Below are 19384 nucleotides of genomic sequence, written 5' to 3'. Positions count from 1 at the left end.
TGAACCACACTGCTAACAGTACCATGCTGGTAAAAGAACCTCACCGCTAACAGAATCACACTGCTAACATTACCATGTTAGTAAAAGAACCTTATTGCTAACAGAACCGTACTGCTAACAGTACCAAGCTGCTAACAGTACCGTGCTAGTAAAAGAACTTCACCGCTAACAAAACCGCACTGCTAACACTACCATATAGGTAAAAGAACCTCACTGCTAACAGAATCACACTGCTAACAGTACCAATCTGCTAATGGGACCATGTTACCTTACTGCCAGCAGAACCAGTCTGCTAATAGAACTATGCTGCTAACAGAACCATGTTGGTAGAATAATCTCACTGCTAACAGAACCACACTGCTAACAGTACCAAGCTACTAAAAAAAACCTCACTGCTAACAGAACCACACTGCTAACAGTACCATGTTAGTAAAAGAACCTTATTGCTAACAGTACCAAGCTGCTAACAGTACCGTGCTAGTAAAAAAACCTCACTGCTAACAGAACCGCACTTCTAACAGAACCACACTGCTAACACTACCATATTGGTAAAAGAACCTCACTGCTAACAGAACCACACTGCTAACAGAACCACACAGCTAACAGTACCATGCTGGTAAAAAAAACTCACTGCTAACAGAACCACACAGTACCATGCTAATGAACCTCACTGCTAACAGAACTGCACTGTTAACAATACCAAGCTGCTAACAGGACCATGTTACCATACCATACAAATTTATTTATAGAGCCCTTAAGACAGCAACAAGGCCAACCAAAGTGCTGTACAATAGAAACAAACAAGCACTGCGGACAGGAAAACATAAAATAAAAATATAGGTACACAGATGTTGCTAAGAGAACCTCACTGCTAACAGGACCATGCTACTAACAGAACCGCACTGCTAACAGTACCAAGCTGCTAACAGGACCATGTTGCTGTAGATGTATTTCTTTTTCACTTTTGGTGCCTTGTTTTTGTATTTTTGTTGCATTCTTTGGTGTTTCTTATTGTTTTTAGGTGAGTCAAGACGGTTCTTCTCGTCTTGAGCATTTCATGTTCACCTTGTGTTGATCTGCATATGACAATAAACCTAAACATAACATGATGGCATGCGGTCTGTGCGACCACCCAGCCATGAATTTAAAGCTTAAACAACAACAGTAAATGGACTGTACTTAGACGGTACCTTTCTATCTAATCAAGATACTCAGAGCGCTTTACAACACAATCTGTGTCCTCATTTACCTTCACACACACCTTCAGCACTCTACTACATCTCTACAAACAAACCTGATCTGAACAAATCATTCTGTAGAGAATAATTAGTGCTTTTATTCATGCACCGATGGGACACGCATCGGATGCAATGAGGGGTTCAGTCTCTTGCCCAGGGACACTTCAACATGCGACTGTTGGTAGAATCGAACCCCCAACTCTCCTATTGGAGAACGACTGCTCTAACCACTCAGCCACAGCTGCCTCAAAACAGCAACAATAAACAGATTTATTACAGAAAAGAACCATGATGACGCACAGCAACATTGTTTTTAGTTAAAAATGAGTAACCGCAAAAAGGATTGCTAAACTGAGTTCATCTGTTCTGTTTTGAAAATTGTTTGAAGGAGACGTCTGTCACACATTCAAAGCGCCTGTTGTTGTTCTTTACGGGTCACATTATTTCTGAAAGCTCATATCTATGTGCACATGGCCTGCAACTCAAAGATGGACTGGTACTGATACTTAGTCATTTTGAGGAACTGTTTTGTGAACGTGCCTTTGAAGATTGAACGAGGAGCTCCATCAACCAGGAGTAGTTTGATGCAGAGCCTCTGCTCCTCTGCATCAAAAAGTGTTGGCTGAAGTGTTTCGGACCGTTGATGAGGATGCATCCTAAATGTCTCCCCATGGACGTATTTGGCTTATTTTGCTGTTTGTTGTGGGGGGCAGCTGTGGCTGAGTGGATAGAGCAGTCATCCTCCAATGTGATAGTTGTGGGTTTGATTCCACAAGCAGTCACTTTCAGAAGTGTCCCTGGGCAAGACACTGAACCCCTCATTGCCTCCCATGTGTTGGTGTATGAATGTGATCTAAAGCTCTGATTATTCTTTGTAGAGATCTAGTAGAGTGCTGTATGATATGAATGGGTAAATGAGGGCACAGATGGTAGTGTAAAGCGCTTTGAGTAGCTAGATAAGACAGAAAGGTGCTATGCAAGTACAGTCCATTTACCATTTGTCAAAGAACTTTTTTATCTCATCTCATCTTATTGGCATGAGGCCATAAGATCCAGAACGCCCTGGGGTTTATGTATCTTCTCTGGCCTGGAAACACCTTTGGTCTCCCAGGAGGAACCGAGAGTGTCACTGGGGAGAGGGATATGTGGGTTTCCCTCCCAGACTTGTTATCTCCACAACTCTACCAGATTTAAAAAAAATGAATGGATGAACCTAATAAACTAACTTACTAGCTTGAAGCTATTAGCTTAAGAAAATAATGTGGTGATTTACAACCCTGAAACATTAATCTCTGATATATTCATGGTGGTTACGCGCCAACTTAAATCACCAGAAACTTTGAGGAAATGTGTAACAAAACATAAATTGTAAAAAATAAGGCTGCCATGACAAAACTTTGATTACACACATATATTTGTTAAGAATGCTGAGGGATCCTTAACTAAACAGAAATGTTCAGTGGTCCCCACCACCATGAAGCTCTACCTCAAAGGTTCAAGGTAAAGTGGACGGTACTACTTTGCCGTTTTCTGGAATAAAGTTCTACTCAGTTTTTCTGTTTTGACCCTTGCTTTTGCACCAAAATAACCATAGCTTGTAGCTTAGTTTGGAGCAATATTCCAAGTTCAGCTTCGGTGTAACCATTGATCGAAGGTATACTAAGATCTGTGAACCACAGAATAAAAACACAAGCAAGCCCAAGAGTTCAACAAGACAATTAGAACCCTCCCTAAAAAAGGGAAGAAAATCCACTCTCACAGGTGGAGGAGCATCAAAAGATAAAGCCTATCCGTTTCATGTTTCTCCACTAATAAGAAAATTATTGCTGGAGGTGACGCTCCTTTCCTAAAGCTGCAAACAAATTGTTGATTGACAGGCTGAGGACTGAGCACCCTGCGGCTGCAGCTGGCTGTCGTGTCGGGGCTTGATGAGGAATACGCCTCATCTGGCCGGGAGTCGGGGCACATTCTTCCACAGTAACTTCACGCTGGGTAGTTTTCAGAGATATGCCACAGACCAAATAAAAATTGTTGAGGTTTCACACTAATATTTGGTGTTAGTCTGAAAGCACGTCTTGCAAAACAAGATTCCAGAGAATCACTGACTCGAAGTCTGCAGGGGACGATAGATTTCTTATTGGGTTTTTTTTTCCAACGAGAGTGAAACAAAGCACTACCTCGACTGGGTGGATTAAGTCGTGACATGAGTTCATTTAGTTCAAGAAACTAAATGAACCTATTGCTTGTAACGTGACAAATCATCTTTCCAACATTACATCACTACCTCCAAGCAAAAAAATAGCAGCAACATCCACCGAAAAAGTTATTTCATTTCCATTGATGACATTTGTTGTCGAACACTTGACCCATTTGGGGCGGGCTTCCCTGTCTGGGAAAACTGTGTATTTTTTTTTATGTTACACAAAATCTTTCGTCTTTAAAAGAGTAAAATACTTTTGGTCATGAGCTTGAATCAGTGGTTTGTGGTCATTCCTTGTGACAGGCTCACCAACAGCCAGTTCAGCTCTCTTGCGACCAAAGACGACCTACGGCGAACATCAAGCAGTGTCAAGAGATTTTCTGGGAAAGTCTTGCCCTGACTGACATTCCAACATCTTTTCCCAACCAAAAGCACACCCGCAGCTGTCTCTTTTTCCCCATTCTCCTCCTCCTCTATTTAGTGCCTGAATATACAGTATGGAGCTAATAGTGAGAGGGTGAACACCAATGTTCCTTTTACTGTCAAAGTGGTATATTTTCATTCAACCTTTCTTTATACATGTTAATCCCATTGAGCCTCGGGGACTCATTTACAAGCGAGACCTGAAATATCTCTAATGGATCTTTGAAACATCTGATTCTCCTGCATCAAAAAGTCATAATAAATCTTGGATCCTACAGTGTGACATGGGTTACTATCAAGATCCTTGACTACCTTGAAGTAGATAAGGTTACAATTTCATAACCCTTAAACTTATCTACAACTCCATTACTTCAAATGTAACATCAACTGTCAGATTACGTACTTGCGTCCTTCTTCTTCTTGACGCGTTTACAGTTCGTACCTAGCGTGCGAGCTTTATGTGCAAGTTCCACAACTCGTTTCCAGTATTTGTGGCATCATTACAGCGCCACATACAGGCCTGGCATAGTTATTACAATGTTTTTGGCGTTTTCATGTGGATGAAAACATTTCTAGAAACCGTTCCATATTCATCAGGATATTTTTTAGAAAGAACAAAACAAGATAAATCTGGGAAAACTTTTTGTTTTGACAAGGTCTCATTCTCCAGAGCAAGCTGATATTACAGCTGGACAAGAATAAATAAGAACAACAACAACAAAGCTTTACTCACAGAAAGAGTGTTGTGATGTTTGAAGCGTAGGAACCCAAATCTGGTATTTCCTTCATTTCGTTGTAATTCAGGTTTCTTTTTATGTTGAGAAACAGATAAAAGAATAATCAGTCGCAAGTGATACAAAAATAAATGTTAAGTTTTAGTTGAGAAAACAACGAGAACAGCAAGCATACTTACAGTTCACTTAGATTTTGTAGTTTGGAAAGCAGATTCCTATCAAGCTCCTGCAATTTGTTATGGCTCAAGTTCCTGTGAAAGAAAGGAAAAATACCATTTTAAATACCCCAGCTTCCAGTTGCAGGACCATAACATACAAAAACGTAGTTTTATTACGTATCAGCGGTGACAACCTGAAGCAAATGAGAAAAATTACACTGCGTGGGTAACAGGAATGTTTTAGGATGTACAGTAGTTAAAACAAGATTTATTACTGGCGTACTGTCCGCTGAAGTTACAGTAAACATTTGACGCCTTAAACCCTTTTCTTTTTAAGGTATAAAGCTGGTGAAAGTACAAGCGCTTACACTCATCCCAGACTGGCTCACATTGAACCCCAAACAAGGTTTAGAAACGGAAGAGGAGCAACAACAAAAGACAACAATAAGAGAAGTCCACAAAACTTAAACTACACTGTTTCGGTTTCCGGTGCCTGGACTGGTATCAAACATGTTTCTATTCTGACTTCAGCAATTACAAAACTTTAAACCGAACCTAGTCATATAAAAAGTTGTCTTTTCCATCATAATTGCTGGTTTGTACAACCTCAAAAACCTCCAGCAACCAGAACTCCTCCGGAGTTTTGCACACTTTTAGAAACGTCTTAATATCTGTGCCGTTTGAAAGCGTTTGCACATGAGCACATGCTTCTTGTTGTCTGTTTTACACTGGAGTGTTGCTCCGTCAGTTCTGTTTTTGTCTTAGCCCCATTGAATCTTGGCTCAACTCGGCAGAGCCTTGTCCTGGGTCTGTCTGGCGCAGCCTCGGCTGCTGCTCTCTGGGGTAAGGACTCTTTATGTTCGCCTGTTTTTGAAAATGAGCCTGAAAACCAGCTCAAGAGGTCTGGCAAGCAGAGTCTCGTGCGCCATAAAAGCGGCGGAGTTATTGACGCTGTTGTGCATGATCGACGTTGCGGTGCCAGACACGTTTTTTTTAACACTTCCCCTCCTCCTCCTCCTTACCTCCCTCATCTGGAATCCATCAAGGAGCTCTAGGAGGAGGGGGAGAACCTAACTAGTAATGTATTCACAATGCCAGGAAAGACGAGCGAGACCACTTTCATTCGTCTAAGATTTTCTGGCCCGTTTTTCTTCGCAAACTCATCAACCAGAGTTTTTCTTGCCTTGCCAAAACTCTTCTTTTTCTCTTCAAGTGTGCGGCTGAGTTGTTGTATCTTCTGCACTCGGGGTCATATGAGAAAGGTGTCCTATCATACTCCCAAGATAAACTTTGAGTAGGCCCTACACTTCCATTTCCATCACAAAGCAGGCTCTGAGTGGAACAAGATAACACGGTGCAGCGTACAAGCTGCAACCTGCTGCTCTGCTGAAAATACACCACTTCCTTATCAGACACTGAAAAGTGAATGGACAGGATACGCTACAAGAGCTGTCAATACTCATCACACAAAATCAGAAATGTTTCTCATCTAAAGGTCAAAACAACGTCCCTCAGTAAGTGGAACAACAGACACGTTTTCAAGGCTTCAGATCGTATTCTTGGTGCTTTACCATAACATCTCATATCAGTTTATCTATTCACTCATTCCGTCTCTTTAGCCCTAATCTTAACCGAGTTCTGACAAGATGAATCGATTACAGCACAGATTGCTTTAAAATAATGGCTGTCAAGGTGGGGACAAAGTGGCTCATGTTTGTACCTGAGATAGTCTCTGGATGGAAAGTCACCAAAACAGCACACGTACAAAGTGGTGAAAAAACTAATTAATTACCTTCAACCAACTTGAAAAGCTAATAAATATAAAGAAGAAGCTAAACCAGTGACTTCATTCTTGTATCCATATTTCTTACCCTGGTGGTAGCCATTGCGTACCTAATTATGTCTCATTTATTGAACATTTGGATCAATAATGGAGACAGATTTGTAACAAAACATTTGTAACCACATTTTTCCTTTAATCTGAAACAAATTCTATTCAGAAAAATGTACATTTGGGTACGATTAGACCCATGTCAAGCCTCTCATTTTAGTATCCACAAAGTTTAGGTACTAAGTGACCAAAACTGCCAAAGGACTTAGGGATTTAAGTGTTTAAGGCTGACGCATCATTGCATTTCTATGCCGATGATACAGTTGTTAATTGCGAGATAAAACAGTTGTTAAGGTTTTCCAGCTTCTACAATCTGCATTCGACATCATCCAGTCAGATTAGTTCCATCTCAAACTGGTGCTAAACGCTGACAAAACCAAAGGGATGATGTTTTCAAACAGGAAGTTGGTACACAGTCCTTCCTTCGATCTTATCTACGACTGGTGTTCCTATTGAGTTTGTGAATGGTTACAAACACTTGGGAATATTGGTCGATGCACATCTTTCATGTTGAAAACTTGATAAAGAGACTGAAATTAAAATTGGGGTTATTTTTCAGAAATAGTTCTTGCTTAACTCTGAATGATAGAAAACGCCTTGCAGCTGCTACTTTCCTTCCCTCCATTGACCACGGTGCCATTATTTACATCAACGCTCCTACAAGAACCCTGCAGATGTTGGATGATGTCCACCATGGTGCGCTAAGATTCATAACTGGCTGCAACTACCGTACCCACCACTGCACCCAGTATTCACTGGTTAACTGGACATCATTAACTTCACACAGACTCTCTGGCTGGTACATTTTCATCTTTAAATCACTTCTTGGTCTGCTGCCTTCATACATCTCCTCCTACATGTCTCTGCGTGAGTGCAGCTACAGCGTGCGCTCTCAGGACCTCATGCAGTGTTCCCTCACTGTGGTCTGAACTCAGCAAAAGGGCCTTCTCTTACTCTGCTCCTGGACCACCTTACGAAAAGACCTGAAGCTTTCAACCTTGACCTCTTTAAGGGACTTTAAACAACTGTTAAGTTCAATGCAAAAATCAATGCAGACATGTTCCTGTTTTTAGTATTTCACCTCGTTTCATGATGTAGCTTTATTTTATTTTGTTTTATAACATTACTTTTATTTACTGTATTTTATGCCGGACACATCGCACCGCCCTATAAGTAACATCAGTCCAAATACGTCTAATAAAGTGGAAAAATCCATAAATACGTCGTTTCACCGTATACGTCACATCTATTACGCGTCACCGCTGGCGACCCGGAAATGTGGGCCGGTGTTGTGCCAAAAATCAATTGGCTGCCAAATGGCGGGAGCGTGCATGGGAGGATTTTAACAAGAATTTAACAAGATTTACACTTAAAAACAATTATTTGTTTGCTCGACTTTATAATAAAGGTGTGTCTCAGTTGAACTTTTCCTTAATAAATGCACTTCAATGGTCAAATCAGCTGCATTTCACCGGGGCGGCACAGCAAAATGAAGCCGAGTTGACGATTGCTCCAGGCATGATCCCAGAGCTGGACGAAGGTGTCAGGCTACGGACAAGCCGATTGTGTCATTCATTAATAGCCACTTTTACCTATTATATGACACAACGGCATGCCATACTACTTGACTGCCATCTAGCAGCTGAAAATGTTAAGTGTTCAATATTTTCAATGTCAGAATTAATGAAAACGGTCATATCTCAGCCAAAAATTGGTTTATAAATATGGGAAAAAAACATAAATTCATCACTTCGGTGCATAAGTCACCAGGCTTGTAAATTTTGAAAAAAAAAACCTGTGACTTATAGGCCGAAAAATACAGTACTTTTAATTTCATATGCATTTCATGACTGTTTATTTATGTCTGTATCTTATCTGTGGTTTTGTCTGAAAGAGGTCTCTTACGTAAATGAGTCCTCATGACTCAATGAGACTAACCTGTATAAATAAAAGGTTGAATGGATTTTTTTTTATGTGTTCTTCCCAGAAAGGCTAGTTTTTTATTAAGCAATAATACAACTACAATAATTTTTAATACATTTTGCTAAATTCAGTTAACTAAATACACAAAGATCTAGTTTAACATCTTCTAAAAGATGGATTTACGTGAATAATGTTTCTGAATTTAATCAAAAGTGTATTTTCTATGTTTTTGCTGGGAAAAGGAAATGTTAATAAACTCTTTAACGGCTTGTCTGATCACCAGCTACGGCTAAAAGCAGATTCTTCATCCCCTCCTTTTGTTTTTGGGAGTTTGCTCCGAACTAATCCTCCGAACTCCTCCGTAATCGGTACCACTTGCTGGCTCCGGTGTCGCTAACTCAGCAGAAATAACGGGGTGCTGGAAAACAAAAGGCTCGGGCAGTTTAAGATGTGCTGAGGAGCCACTCGTAAATTAACACGCAAAGAATTTTCCCCCTCGTGTGGAATTTTGTTCTTTTTTTTGGAAGACCGGGATTTGGTTAGGAGGCTCAGTCTGTTTTCCCTGGCAGCTACAAGTTTCCAGAGCCAGCACATTTCAGACGAAAACTGAATTCAGCAGCTTCAGCCAGGCGCAAAATCAAGTCCTGCAGACGGTAAATATCACGTCCTCCAAGCCAAACGCGTCGGACCAAACATTCATCAAGAAAAACGTTAAACCAGAGCAGAACGGGGCTTTAAGTTGTGTGTTCTTGTGGGTCTGCACACAAACTTTAAAGAGTTGTGTCTTCATTTTAAAGGTCCTGGAGTGAACATGCATTCAGAAACCTGAGGAGCAGTTTCTTTACTGCTCAACACTCACAACGTCCCAGTTTTTAAATCCTTTACAGCCGATTTATGGCACCAGATGCAAAATGATAACGTGTTGCCTGTTTTTGGTGCTAATCTATTCTTCAATTAAAAATAATCCTGATCCATAAAAAAAGAAGTTTGATTTAGAGCTGAGGTAACTTATCTCTCAACAGCTGCAACATCTGGCAATGATCAGAAATAATTAGCATTTCTCACGTGTGTCCTGCGGAGCAATCACAAGTCACGGTTGTCGTAAACAGCTTGAATTATACTTCATTTAGTAAATTCTCACCGTTGTCTTGTTTTTCTGTTCTTCTTTGTAATCTAACTGATTCGGCATGTTTAGTGTTATTGTAGCCATTCCCGAATGAAAACGTTCAGCTCGTTCAGGAGAGAAGAGCTGTGACTTTCAGTGTTTGTAACTTCTATCATTTCTAAAGAGTTGAACTTTATTTCTCACTGTAAATGTAAAAACATTTTTTAAGTCTTCTTCAGCTGCTGGCTCTGGTTTTGTGTCCTTATGCTACTTTGGATTTTAGCTACCATTCTGCTAATTTTAGCAAGCTTTTTTAGCTAGCTTTATGCTACTTTTACCCATCATTGTTATAGCTTTAGCTTTTACAAACCAGTTGCTAATTTTGGCTACCGCTTATTTACCATAAGCTAGCTTTTTTTTAAACGTTTTACTTTTAGCTAACTTTAAATTGCTTTTAGCTTGTACGTAACTTTTTGATACTTGTATCCTTTTGATGATTTTAGCTAACCGGATGCTACTTTTAGCTTCTAGGTAGCCCATTTGTACTTTAAGCCAGCTCAGAAAAAGTTCAAGACAAAAACAACTGGACTTTATTTGTAACAGAAGAAGTTTCACTTCTCAGCCGAGAAGCTAAGCTAGCTCTTTCATGCATTTAGCTTTTAGCTATCTTTTTGATCATTTTCTCTCTTACTAGCCTTTACCTACTTTTAGCTTATAGGGATTATTTTGCTACGTCTTGGTAGCCTTTTGATGCTTTTAGCTAATCTTTGTCTACTTTTAGCCTTTAGGGAGCCTTTTGGTACTTCTATGCAGAGTTTTGATGCCTTTAGCTAACCAATTGCTACTTTTAGCTTCTAAGTAGCCTATAGCTTCTTTAAGCTAAGACTTTAAGACATATAGCTTCGTTATACTTTTGTCTTTCAGCTTGTCTTTACATAACTTTAGCTTATAGTAGTCTATTGATACTTTAAGCAGCCTTTTGCTACCTTTAGCGTTTAGATACTTTTATCTTTTAGCTAGCCTTTGGGGAACGGTGGTGCAGAGGTTAGAGAAGATGGGCCTGTGATCGGATCGACTCACGTTACGACATCATCAAAATGTGGGTGGGATAGGTGAAACACCCACACCTCTCTCCACCCTTATTTGCCCCACTCTGGGCCCTTGAGCAAGGCTCTTAACTCCCACCATCTGCTCCTGTGGGCGCCCCAGATGCAGCTCTCTGCTCCACACAGAGAGCTGTGGGAGCTCGGTGGTCTGTGGTTGAGTCAGGAAGGACATCCGGCGTAAAAATAATAACCAAGTCTTCGTGCAACTTAGTTCTCTGCACAAAAGGTGCAGCCGAAGAAAAAATAAAATCTTTTAGCTAGTCTTTACCTACTTTTAGCTTAAAGTAGTCTATTGATACTTTAAGCAGCCTTTTGCTACCTTTACCATTTACACACTTTTCTCTTTTAGCTAGCTTTACCTACTTTTAACTTTTACATAGCCTTAACTAGTTTTTAATGCTTTTGCAAACCTTTCAATAGTTCTAGCTATCCTTTTGATACTTCAGCCATCTTTTTTCAGCTTTAACATCAACACTAGTCTTTTACTCCTTGAACTTATATCAAGGCTTTTTCAACTTTTAGCTTCTAGTTGATCTTTAGCTACCTTTATCTAACATTTACCTATTTATAACTTTTTGTTAGTCAGCGTTTATTCTGCATTTTAGCAGAAAACACAATATTTTTAGTTGTTTTTAAGGCTGATTTGAAACTTTTGCAAACTACTTTTAGCTCATATTTTACAAGAAAAAAAAGCACACCACCGTTAGACCCTTTTGTTTTTCATAAAATCAGGAATAAAAATTGGGGAAACAATGTTTTTCAATGCCCTGTTTCAGGCCTGGAAAAACCTAAACCCGTTCCCAACTTTAAAACACAACAATCACTGCAGGTGAAAGTGTCTCAACAAACTGTTTTCACCAGAAACTCCAAATGTGCCTAGAACAACAACTGTTGACATGTGCAGGACAAAACATGATCACCCCCAATTAAACGATCTGTTCTAATTAAACACTCATCAGTTATTTGAGTAAAAACCGCCTCATTAATCCACATACGAGAACCTGAACCAAACTCTCCGTCAAAAACAACAAATTAAGTTTGCGCTGGAGTTTTCCAGGTACACAAAGGCTCCCTGAGTGGACTCACAGTCGGACCGTCCACTCCGGGACCACGTCTGGAATTCGGCTCCTTTTCAGTCGACTGCAGTCCACGAGCCCCCCAGAACAGGAGCAGGGAGAGGGGCACCCAGAGCCCCGCTCCGGCCTCAGGGAGAGCAGGAAAATCACGGCGAGCCTCGCTAAGGTGCGAGGCTGCGCGGAGGGACACATTGTCTCTGGAGAACGAGCCTCGGCCGGTCCGGATCCAGGTGCAGGAGGGGGGTCAATCCTAAAAACAATCCCTGGATGCTGTTGTGTCCGCCCTGGGTCGTTAGATCCTGTCTGGGTCCTGCCTGAGACGCAGCGTTCCTCTACAACTTTCCCATTCCTCTGAAACTTTCTGCGCTCAGCAGGGTCCCACAGCGCAGCGGAGGTATGCAGGAGGCGGGGCCACAGCGGTGCACGCCGGGAAATGTAGTGTGTAGCTGCAGGCTCATTCAGCGTATGGATTCGGATTTATCTGACTTACTAAAGTGATCCATTTCTCTTGAGTCACCACCAAAAATAAAATTATTGCGGTGGACATGATGAATTATTCAAAGATGTTTACAGCATGCCAAACATAGAACAAAAATATAAAATGCAACATAAATGTTAGTTAAGAAAAATGTTAACTTTTGTTAAGTGTACGTGAAACTTGTGTAAACATGTGTGTGCCACCCATTTACGCGTGTTGATTTTCCGATTAGTTTTTTTGTACAAAGTCTTTTTATTACTTTTTGTTTGTTTGTTTTGTTTTTTGAACACAAATGTCCAGTGAGTTTTTGACATGAATCAGTGATTCGACTCGTCTGAGTTTGCAGCGTTTTCCATTGAATCTTCAACCAAAACCAAAGATCTAACAAGATTAAGTGGACGGGTTCTTGTTAATCTGTTCAGAGGACCTGATTTAACCTTGTTGGATTTTTCTACCTGGATTATTCAGCTTGAATCAGGACAAAACCAAAGATTCAAATCAGCTGAGTCAGCAGCGCTTATAAGATTCAATTGTTTTTTCGACAAGCTCGCTAACTCGTAGGCTGAGCGTCAGTCTGCCAGAAGACAAGAAGGATCCTGGTTAATTGAGACCTCGGACTCGTGAGTCCTGATTCAGTTTGATGATTCGGATCAATAACCCAGGCGGGTCAGTAACTGACCAGCTCTAGCTTGTGTGTCCAAGGATATTATGCTGACAAAATCAAAAGCTGAGCATTCCTCGAAGGAATGCATATCACCCACCGCCTTTGATGCTAGAGTTTTAGATCAGAAATAATTACGTTTAAATTATTTTTGTCAAACCTTGAAAGTAAATTCAAGTAAAATCTCAGCAACAGTGTTATCAGGTAGTTGCTGGAGTGTCCGACAGACACTGAAAGAGCGACGGTCACAGAGGATATCTTGTAGATTATTATTCTCCTGAACTGCTGGACAGATTTTAAAGAACGTTTTATTCAGTATTTATCAGAGGAACATCTGCGGCTGTACAACTTTTGAAGCCGACACAATTCAAGATGGTTGCCACAGCCAACTTCGCTTACAAAACACATAATTGGCTATAACTCAGCGTGTTTTGTGGATCTTGTGCTAAAATTTGTTGTGGTCGTAGCTGAAAGTCTTGACCAACATCAGATTATCTTTGACTCTGGCACCAAAGGCAGCGGGCGATATGCATTCCTTCAGGGCAAATTGCATTTTAATAACGCATGGCTTTTTCAGCACACGTGTTTTTTTTTTTTTTAGAAGCAGAGACTTTTTAAACATTTTATTAAAAAAATAAAACTAGAGGGCTGTTTTATTTCCTCGTGAGATACTTCACAGCAGGAAACGGCACATTATTCATGAAAAGTGTTAATTAGACTCTTGTTGTTAAAACAAAAAACAAAAAAACAACCTTGTTCACCTTAAAGGTAAAATCTGGCAACAGAGGATTTAATTCATATTCTGCCCTTGAAGCCAACTGATATTTTTCTCATTTGCAAGTTAAAAGATGTGCGCTCTTTTCCACATTTCCACATAAAAAGGCCCTTCATGGGATTTTCATGCACGAGCAGATGTGTCCGTGCCCTCAGGCGAAGTGTTGAACAGTTTCCTGTTGACCAAGGTCACACTTTCTCTGTCAACTGACGCTTCCTCTTCGCTGCGAGGACATAAACTTTTCAACCTGTGGGGTGACGCAGACATTAAAGTCGCGCCTCTTTACTCTAAAAATACAAAAAATAAAGGTCAGTAACTGAAATATTTAGAAGACGTGAATACCATTTTGATGAAACGATAAACGTGTTGTTACGAACAAACATGAGGTTGTTAAAGTTGTATATAAAAAACGTGTTATTGTGATAAAGTTTTTAACTTTTCTGTGCTGATGTTTGTTGTAGTGATAAAATTATAAAATGGTCCTCTGTTGGAAAAGAACCGACTGCTCTCTCTGGGCTGGGAGTGAGGCGCTGCCTCTAGTCGAGGAGTTATCGACGGACAGATCAGTGCAGCTTCAGCAGTATTGTGCATGCCGTGCCGGTCCGCTGTGGTGAAGAGGGAGCTGAGCTGCAAGGAGAAGCTCGGTCTACGTTCCTACGCTCACCTTTGGTCACAAACTTTGGGTTGAGACCGAAAAGACAAGATCCGGGAGTGGAGTCACTGCGTCTCTCAGCTGGCCTGGGAACGCCTTGAGAGGTGTCTGTGGAACGAGATGTCTGGACCTCCCTGCTCAAGCTGCTGCCCCCGAGACCTGAGTCCAGAACAACAACAAACAAGTTGTTTACAGATAAAATGTTGTGGGTAATTTCACTCTGAGCTCATCGTTAGGACCGGGGCACTTTCTTTTTGTGCAGTTTTTATTTGCAGTTTAACACATTAGCGAGTAGCACAACAGTACAGCTGAATACACCAGGTTTGTTCCTGCAAACCAAAAGGAGTGTGGACTTTTAGATTGTCTCTCGAGTATTGCAATAAATAAATAAATAAACAAAAGAGTTGTTCTAGTGATTGCAGTTGGTACGCAGCCTGCCAGGCTGGTTGAATAAAAAATAAATAAAAAAAAGTTCATAATGCCTTTTCTGATGGTGAGTAATAGTTTTTTTTAATTGGTCAGCTGGAGGTAATTTAAATAGATTTTGTCCGACATGCATTTTATTCTTTGCTATGCAGGATGTTATTTCCTTTAATTTTTTTTTATATATAGAAGTCAATGTAGCAAACTAACTAAACCAGCTACAATACGTTTTTTATTGTATTGCTTTCATTATGATCTCACAATGCAGCGTATTAAGACGTGATTCTGCTCGTTTCTAAAAGTGTCAACAGGAGCGATGGTTTATTTCCTCTGTTGCCTGGAGGTGTGTGACCTTCATTATTCAAGCGGCACTTTATTCAACGAGAGGCGAACGGTGTCACAGCAAATGTAGACGCCGACCCCCCGACGGACTTATTGATGAGCATCTTGGGCTATTCATTCATGAAAGTAAATTTCACACAGGATAGTAACAGGTCATTTTAAGATGATTTTTCCCATAACTTTTGTTAAAGCTGAAGGCTTCCACTGGTTTCTGATGGTCAGATTCAAGAGAAGCGGCGTTTCTTTTACCGTTTTGCAACAATGGATCAGATCCTCACACTTGCAGAGTTGCTGAGGATCTGAAACCTCTTTGGAGCCGGAGAAGGCTTATGGAGAGTTGTGTTGGAGTATGAGTTTCCAGGGTTTCTTACTTTTAAGGACTATTCAGTTCCTGCAAACAAAGCATGAGCTGTGTTTGCGTCCTCGGCACAAAGTTGAGCTCGTACCCGGTGCAGGTTGGACGCCCGTCCCTTCGTCACATGCACCACAGTATGGCAGCACTGATGGGAGCTCCACTTCAACTCGCTCTTTTTTTGTTCCTGTTGAATTGTTTAAACTTTTTTTTGCATCTACACTACCCAGGCTACAGGTATGACTGCCACGCACTTTTGGAGTTTTGTGTGTCGCTACTTTGGCATCCTGCCGTCCTACTGTTGCGGTTCAGTTCCAGGCCTCCTTCCAGCCTCGGGCTCAGGCTCTGGCCTGTCATGGCGGCCGTCTCCACGATCCTCCATCTGCCTGCACGGACTGAACTCTACGGAAGAGTTCAGTTCAGCTGAGAAAACATAGGATGTTCTGTCTGCCGGACCCAGTTCTGGAGGGCAGTCATCATCCGTTTCCGCAGTCGTTATTATCATCATGCTGCTAACAGGACCATATTGCTAACAGGACCATGCTGCTAACAGGACCATATTGCTAACAGGACCATAGTGCTAACGGTATCATTCTGCTAAAAGTATCATGCTGCTAACAGGACCATGCTGCTAAAGGTACCATGGTGCTAACGGTACCATGGTGCTAACAGGACCATGTTGCTAACAGGACCATGCTGCTAACAGGACCATAGTGCTAACGGTATCATGCTGCTAAAAGTATCATGCTGCTAACAGGACCATGCTGCTTGCTGCTAACGGTATCATGCTGCTAACGGTATCATGCTGCTAACGGTATCATGCTGCTAACAGGACCATGCTGCTAACAGGACCATGCTGTTAATGGTACCATGGTGCTAACAGGACCATGCTGCTAACAGTACCATGGCACTAACAGGACCATGCTGCTAATGGTACCGTGGTGCTTGCTGCTAACCGTATCATGCTGCTAACGGTATCATGCTGCTAACAGGACCATGCTGCTAACAGGACCATGCTGCTAACAGGACCATGCTGCTAACGGTACCATGGTGCTAACAGTACCATGCTGCTAACAGGACCACTCTGCTAACGGTACCATGGTGCTAACAGGACCATGCTGCTAACAGGACCACTCTGCTAACAGGACCATGCTGCTAACGATACCATGGTGCTAACAGGACCATGCTGCTAACAGGACCACTCTGCTAACAGGGCCATGCTGCTGTAGATGTAGTTCTTTTTCACTTTTGTCACCTTGTTTTTGTATTTTTGTTGCATGCACTTATGTCCAAGATGGGGTAGCAGTAGGTCAGCCAACTTGGAACCAGAAAATTGCGGTTCGACTCCCAGCAATTTCCACATGTCGTGGTGTTTCTGAGCAAGACACCTAATCCCTAATTGCTCCCCAGGTGCTTACATAGCTGCCCACTGATCCACCTGGCTGTATCTCAGGTGTGCTGGGTTAAATGCAGAGAACTTAATTTCACCATTGTATGGGAACAAGCAAGGACGACAAGCTCAGACTTTCATTCTTGTCGTTTTTTTTATTTTTTAATTTTTTTGGTGAATTGAGATGGTTCTTCTCATCGTGAGCATTTCATCACATTGCTGACCCTGTATTGATCTGCATATGACACATAAATCTAAACCTTGTCTCCAGTCCTGTTTGGGGTGTCTGGTTGGGGAACCTCATGGCCTCATATTTGATTTTTGCCGATGATGATGTGTTTCTGTTGGCATCTTCAGGCCATGACTTTCAGAGTGCACGGTAGTTAATTGCTAAGCCCCAAGTGCAGCGCTCATCTGGTTTTTCCACTAAAGAGGTTCCAGACCAGGGTCGGTTCTAAACTGATTCCAGTTAAGAACAGTGAGCATTAGCATATCCACCAAGGTGTTGTGTTTCTGTCACTGTCCTGCTGAGCAGAAGGTTGTGACTTTAGACAAAGCCTCTTAACCCGGGAATAATTGCTGTTTTTAACCTTTGCGACTGAAGACAAAAGCCAACGGTTAGCAGGTGTCTCAGCAGGGGCTCAAATATCTTCCCTGTTGTGAACTCCGTAAGCCTTATAAAACAAAGGAAAGAAAAGAGGCAAATGTCCCACCAGCCCAAGCTGCTGATTTTAAAATAAAACACTTTTCTCAAAGCAGTTTGCTGTTTCGGTGCCCCAGCGTGCTGGTTTCTCAGCGGGGAGAACGACAAACAAACTTAGCAGGAGCGCAGGTTAGGAATGGTACGTCTGGGTGAGGTGATTGAATGAATATTTGTGAAGTCCTGGAGGATTTGGAAGAGGAGACCCCCCCACCACCAGCACCACCAGCACCACCACACAGGACAGACTGATCACTTCCTCACGACCTCTTCTACTGAAGCCTCCAGCTGGAAATCAACACCAGACAGCAACGCCCCGACAAACGTTGATGGGTCGGATGCTCCTAAAGCCAGAGGAAACATTCCTTAGTGTTCCCGCTGTTCTTCACTTTTTCCTTGAAATGTTCAGATAATTGGAGATCTTTTTATCTGAGTGCATGGCTGAGACTTTAACTAGAGCCTTGAAACTTCATCCCTTAGCCCCAGCCCCTTTGAGTGGTCTCCACTGATCCCATGATGCCTTGCACAACAGAACGGTATACACAGCAGCCTTGAAGCGTGCCTCAGCCCTCACATTCCTCCTCTGGTGAAATCATATTTTCTAGCCGCCGCTGATTTGTTTGGTCACAGCGGCGCCTGCATGATAGATGTTTTTCTGGCCGAGGAACACCTCTCTCCTCCCTCCCCTCCCCCCCGTCACCTCCAGTTAGTTTGGAGGTATGTGGACCTGCAGAGTCCTAAAGTCAGTCTGAGCGAAGAACGCACAGATGTTGGAAGAAAGCTCGCTGCTAATGACGTGCATGGCTTCCAGCCAGACATTATACTCAAAATAGCAACAGTGCTGAAAAATGACTACCCAGCATGCTTGGCTTCAGGTGTACATGTTTGCCAGTAACAACATACAGAGGAGGAGGCGGGGGGGAGGTACAGCTGTGTGTGCACATGTGTTTTTCCAGGGACACTGCTGAAATGAATAGAAAAGCACTTTTCTGAAGAAACTTACTTTTTCTTAAACTGCAGTTTTTCATTGATGAGATTCAAACTCTGATCTCTACGGGATTGGTTTTTTTTTCTGAACACAGACCCTCCAGGGTTTTAATATTTATTTATTTATATTTAACGTCTGATTTTACTGTAGCTTCTTCAGAAAGTTGCGTTCCAAAATGCCACATTTAGTCATTTAGTTTTTTCTTTAGCATGACAACAAACAAATTTACTAAATTTACCCCGACTGATGCACAGACAGAAAATAGCGTATTTTCTTGCATTTTTGTGCATCAAACTATTTGTGGATTCTTGAAGAGTTTTTAAAATGTTTTAGCCATTCTTGGATGTTTTTAGCTGTGTGCTTTAGCTCATTGTACTGTTGGAGGACGCGTGAGTAAGCTTTCTGATACTGGGTAGCACAGTTAGCTCCAGAATGCCTTGATAGTCTTGAGATTTTATTGCACCCTGCACAGACGCCCTGTACTAGATGCAGAGGCAAACCAAGTCTTCAGTGATTAGAGGGTTCTTTGTGTTTTTTATTTTTGAATTTGTGAACAAACAGCTGAGGCCAAATCTTTAACAAAAGGGTCCAAAGAAATGTGTCCACATCTGTGCATCCCGGTCCTCCATTTGTCACAAGCCGAGTTTCCCACCAGCTCCAGGATCTCAGCGGTCAGGTTCTCGAGCACCGCCAATTCGTCCACGGCGCCTCCTTTTCAACTTATTTGGGATTTTGGGCTGTTGTTGAGGTATATGAGCTTTTGAGATGT

General features: G+C 41.8%; 1 protein-coding gene across 1 annotated transcript in view; it reads right to left on the bottom strand.

Annotated features, from left to right (window-relative positions):
* lrig3 (leucine-rich repeats and immunoglobulin-like domains 3) overlaps positions 1-12046 on the bottom strand; it is a 32484-nt gene extending 20438 nt beyond the window's left edge. Inside the window, exons 1-3 of the mRNA XM_037696258.1 lie at positions 11865-12046; positions 4775-4846; positions 4595-4669 (exon numbers count right to left, since the gene is read on the bottom strand). Coding sequence (XP_037552186.1) covers positions 4595-4669; positions 4775-4846; positions 11865-12046 — 329 coding nt within the window. The remainder of the gene's footprint in view (positions 1-4594; positions 4670-4774; positions 4847-11864) is intronic.
* Between the last annotated feature and the right edge of the window lie 7338 nt (positions 12047-19384).

Source organism: Nematolebias whitei, chromosome 22 (genome assembly GCF_014905685.2).
Source record: "Nematolebias whitei isolate Nwh7 chromosome 22, NemWhi1, whole genome shotgun sequence".
Classification (NCBI taxonomy): Eukaryota; Metazoa; Chordata; class Actinopteri; order Cyprinodontiformes; family Rivulidae; genus Nematolebias; species Nematolebias whitei.
The sequence above is the reverse complement of the archived record's forward strand: the minus strand, read 5'-3'. Positions and strand labels throughout refer to the sequence as shown.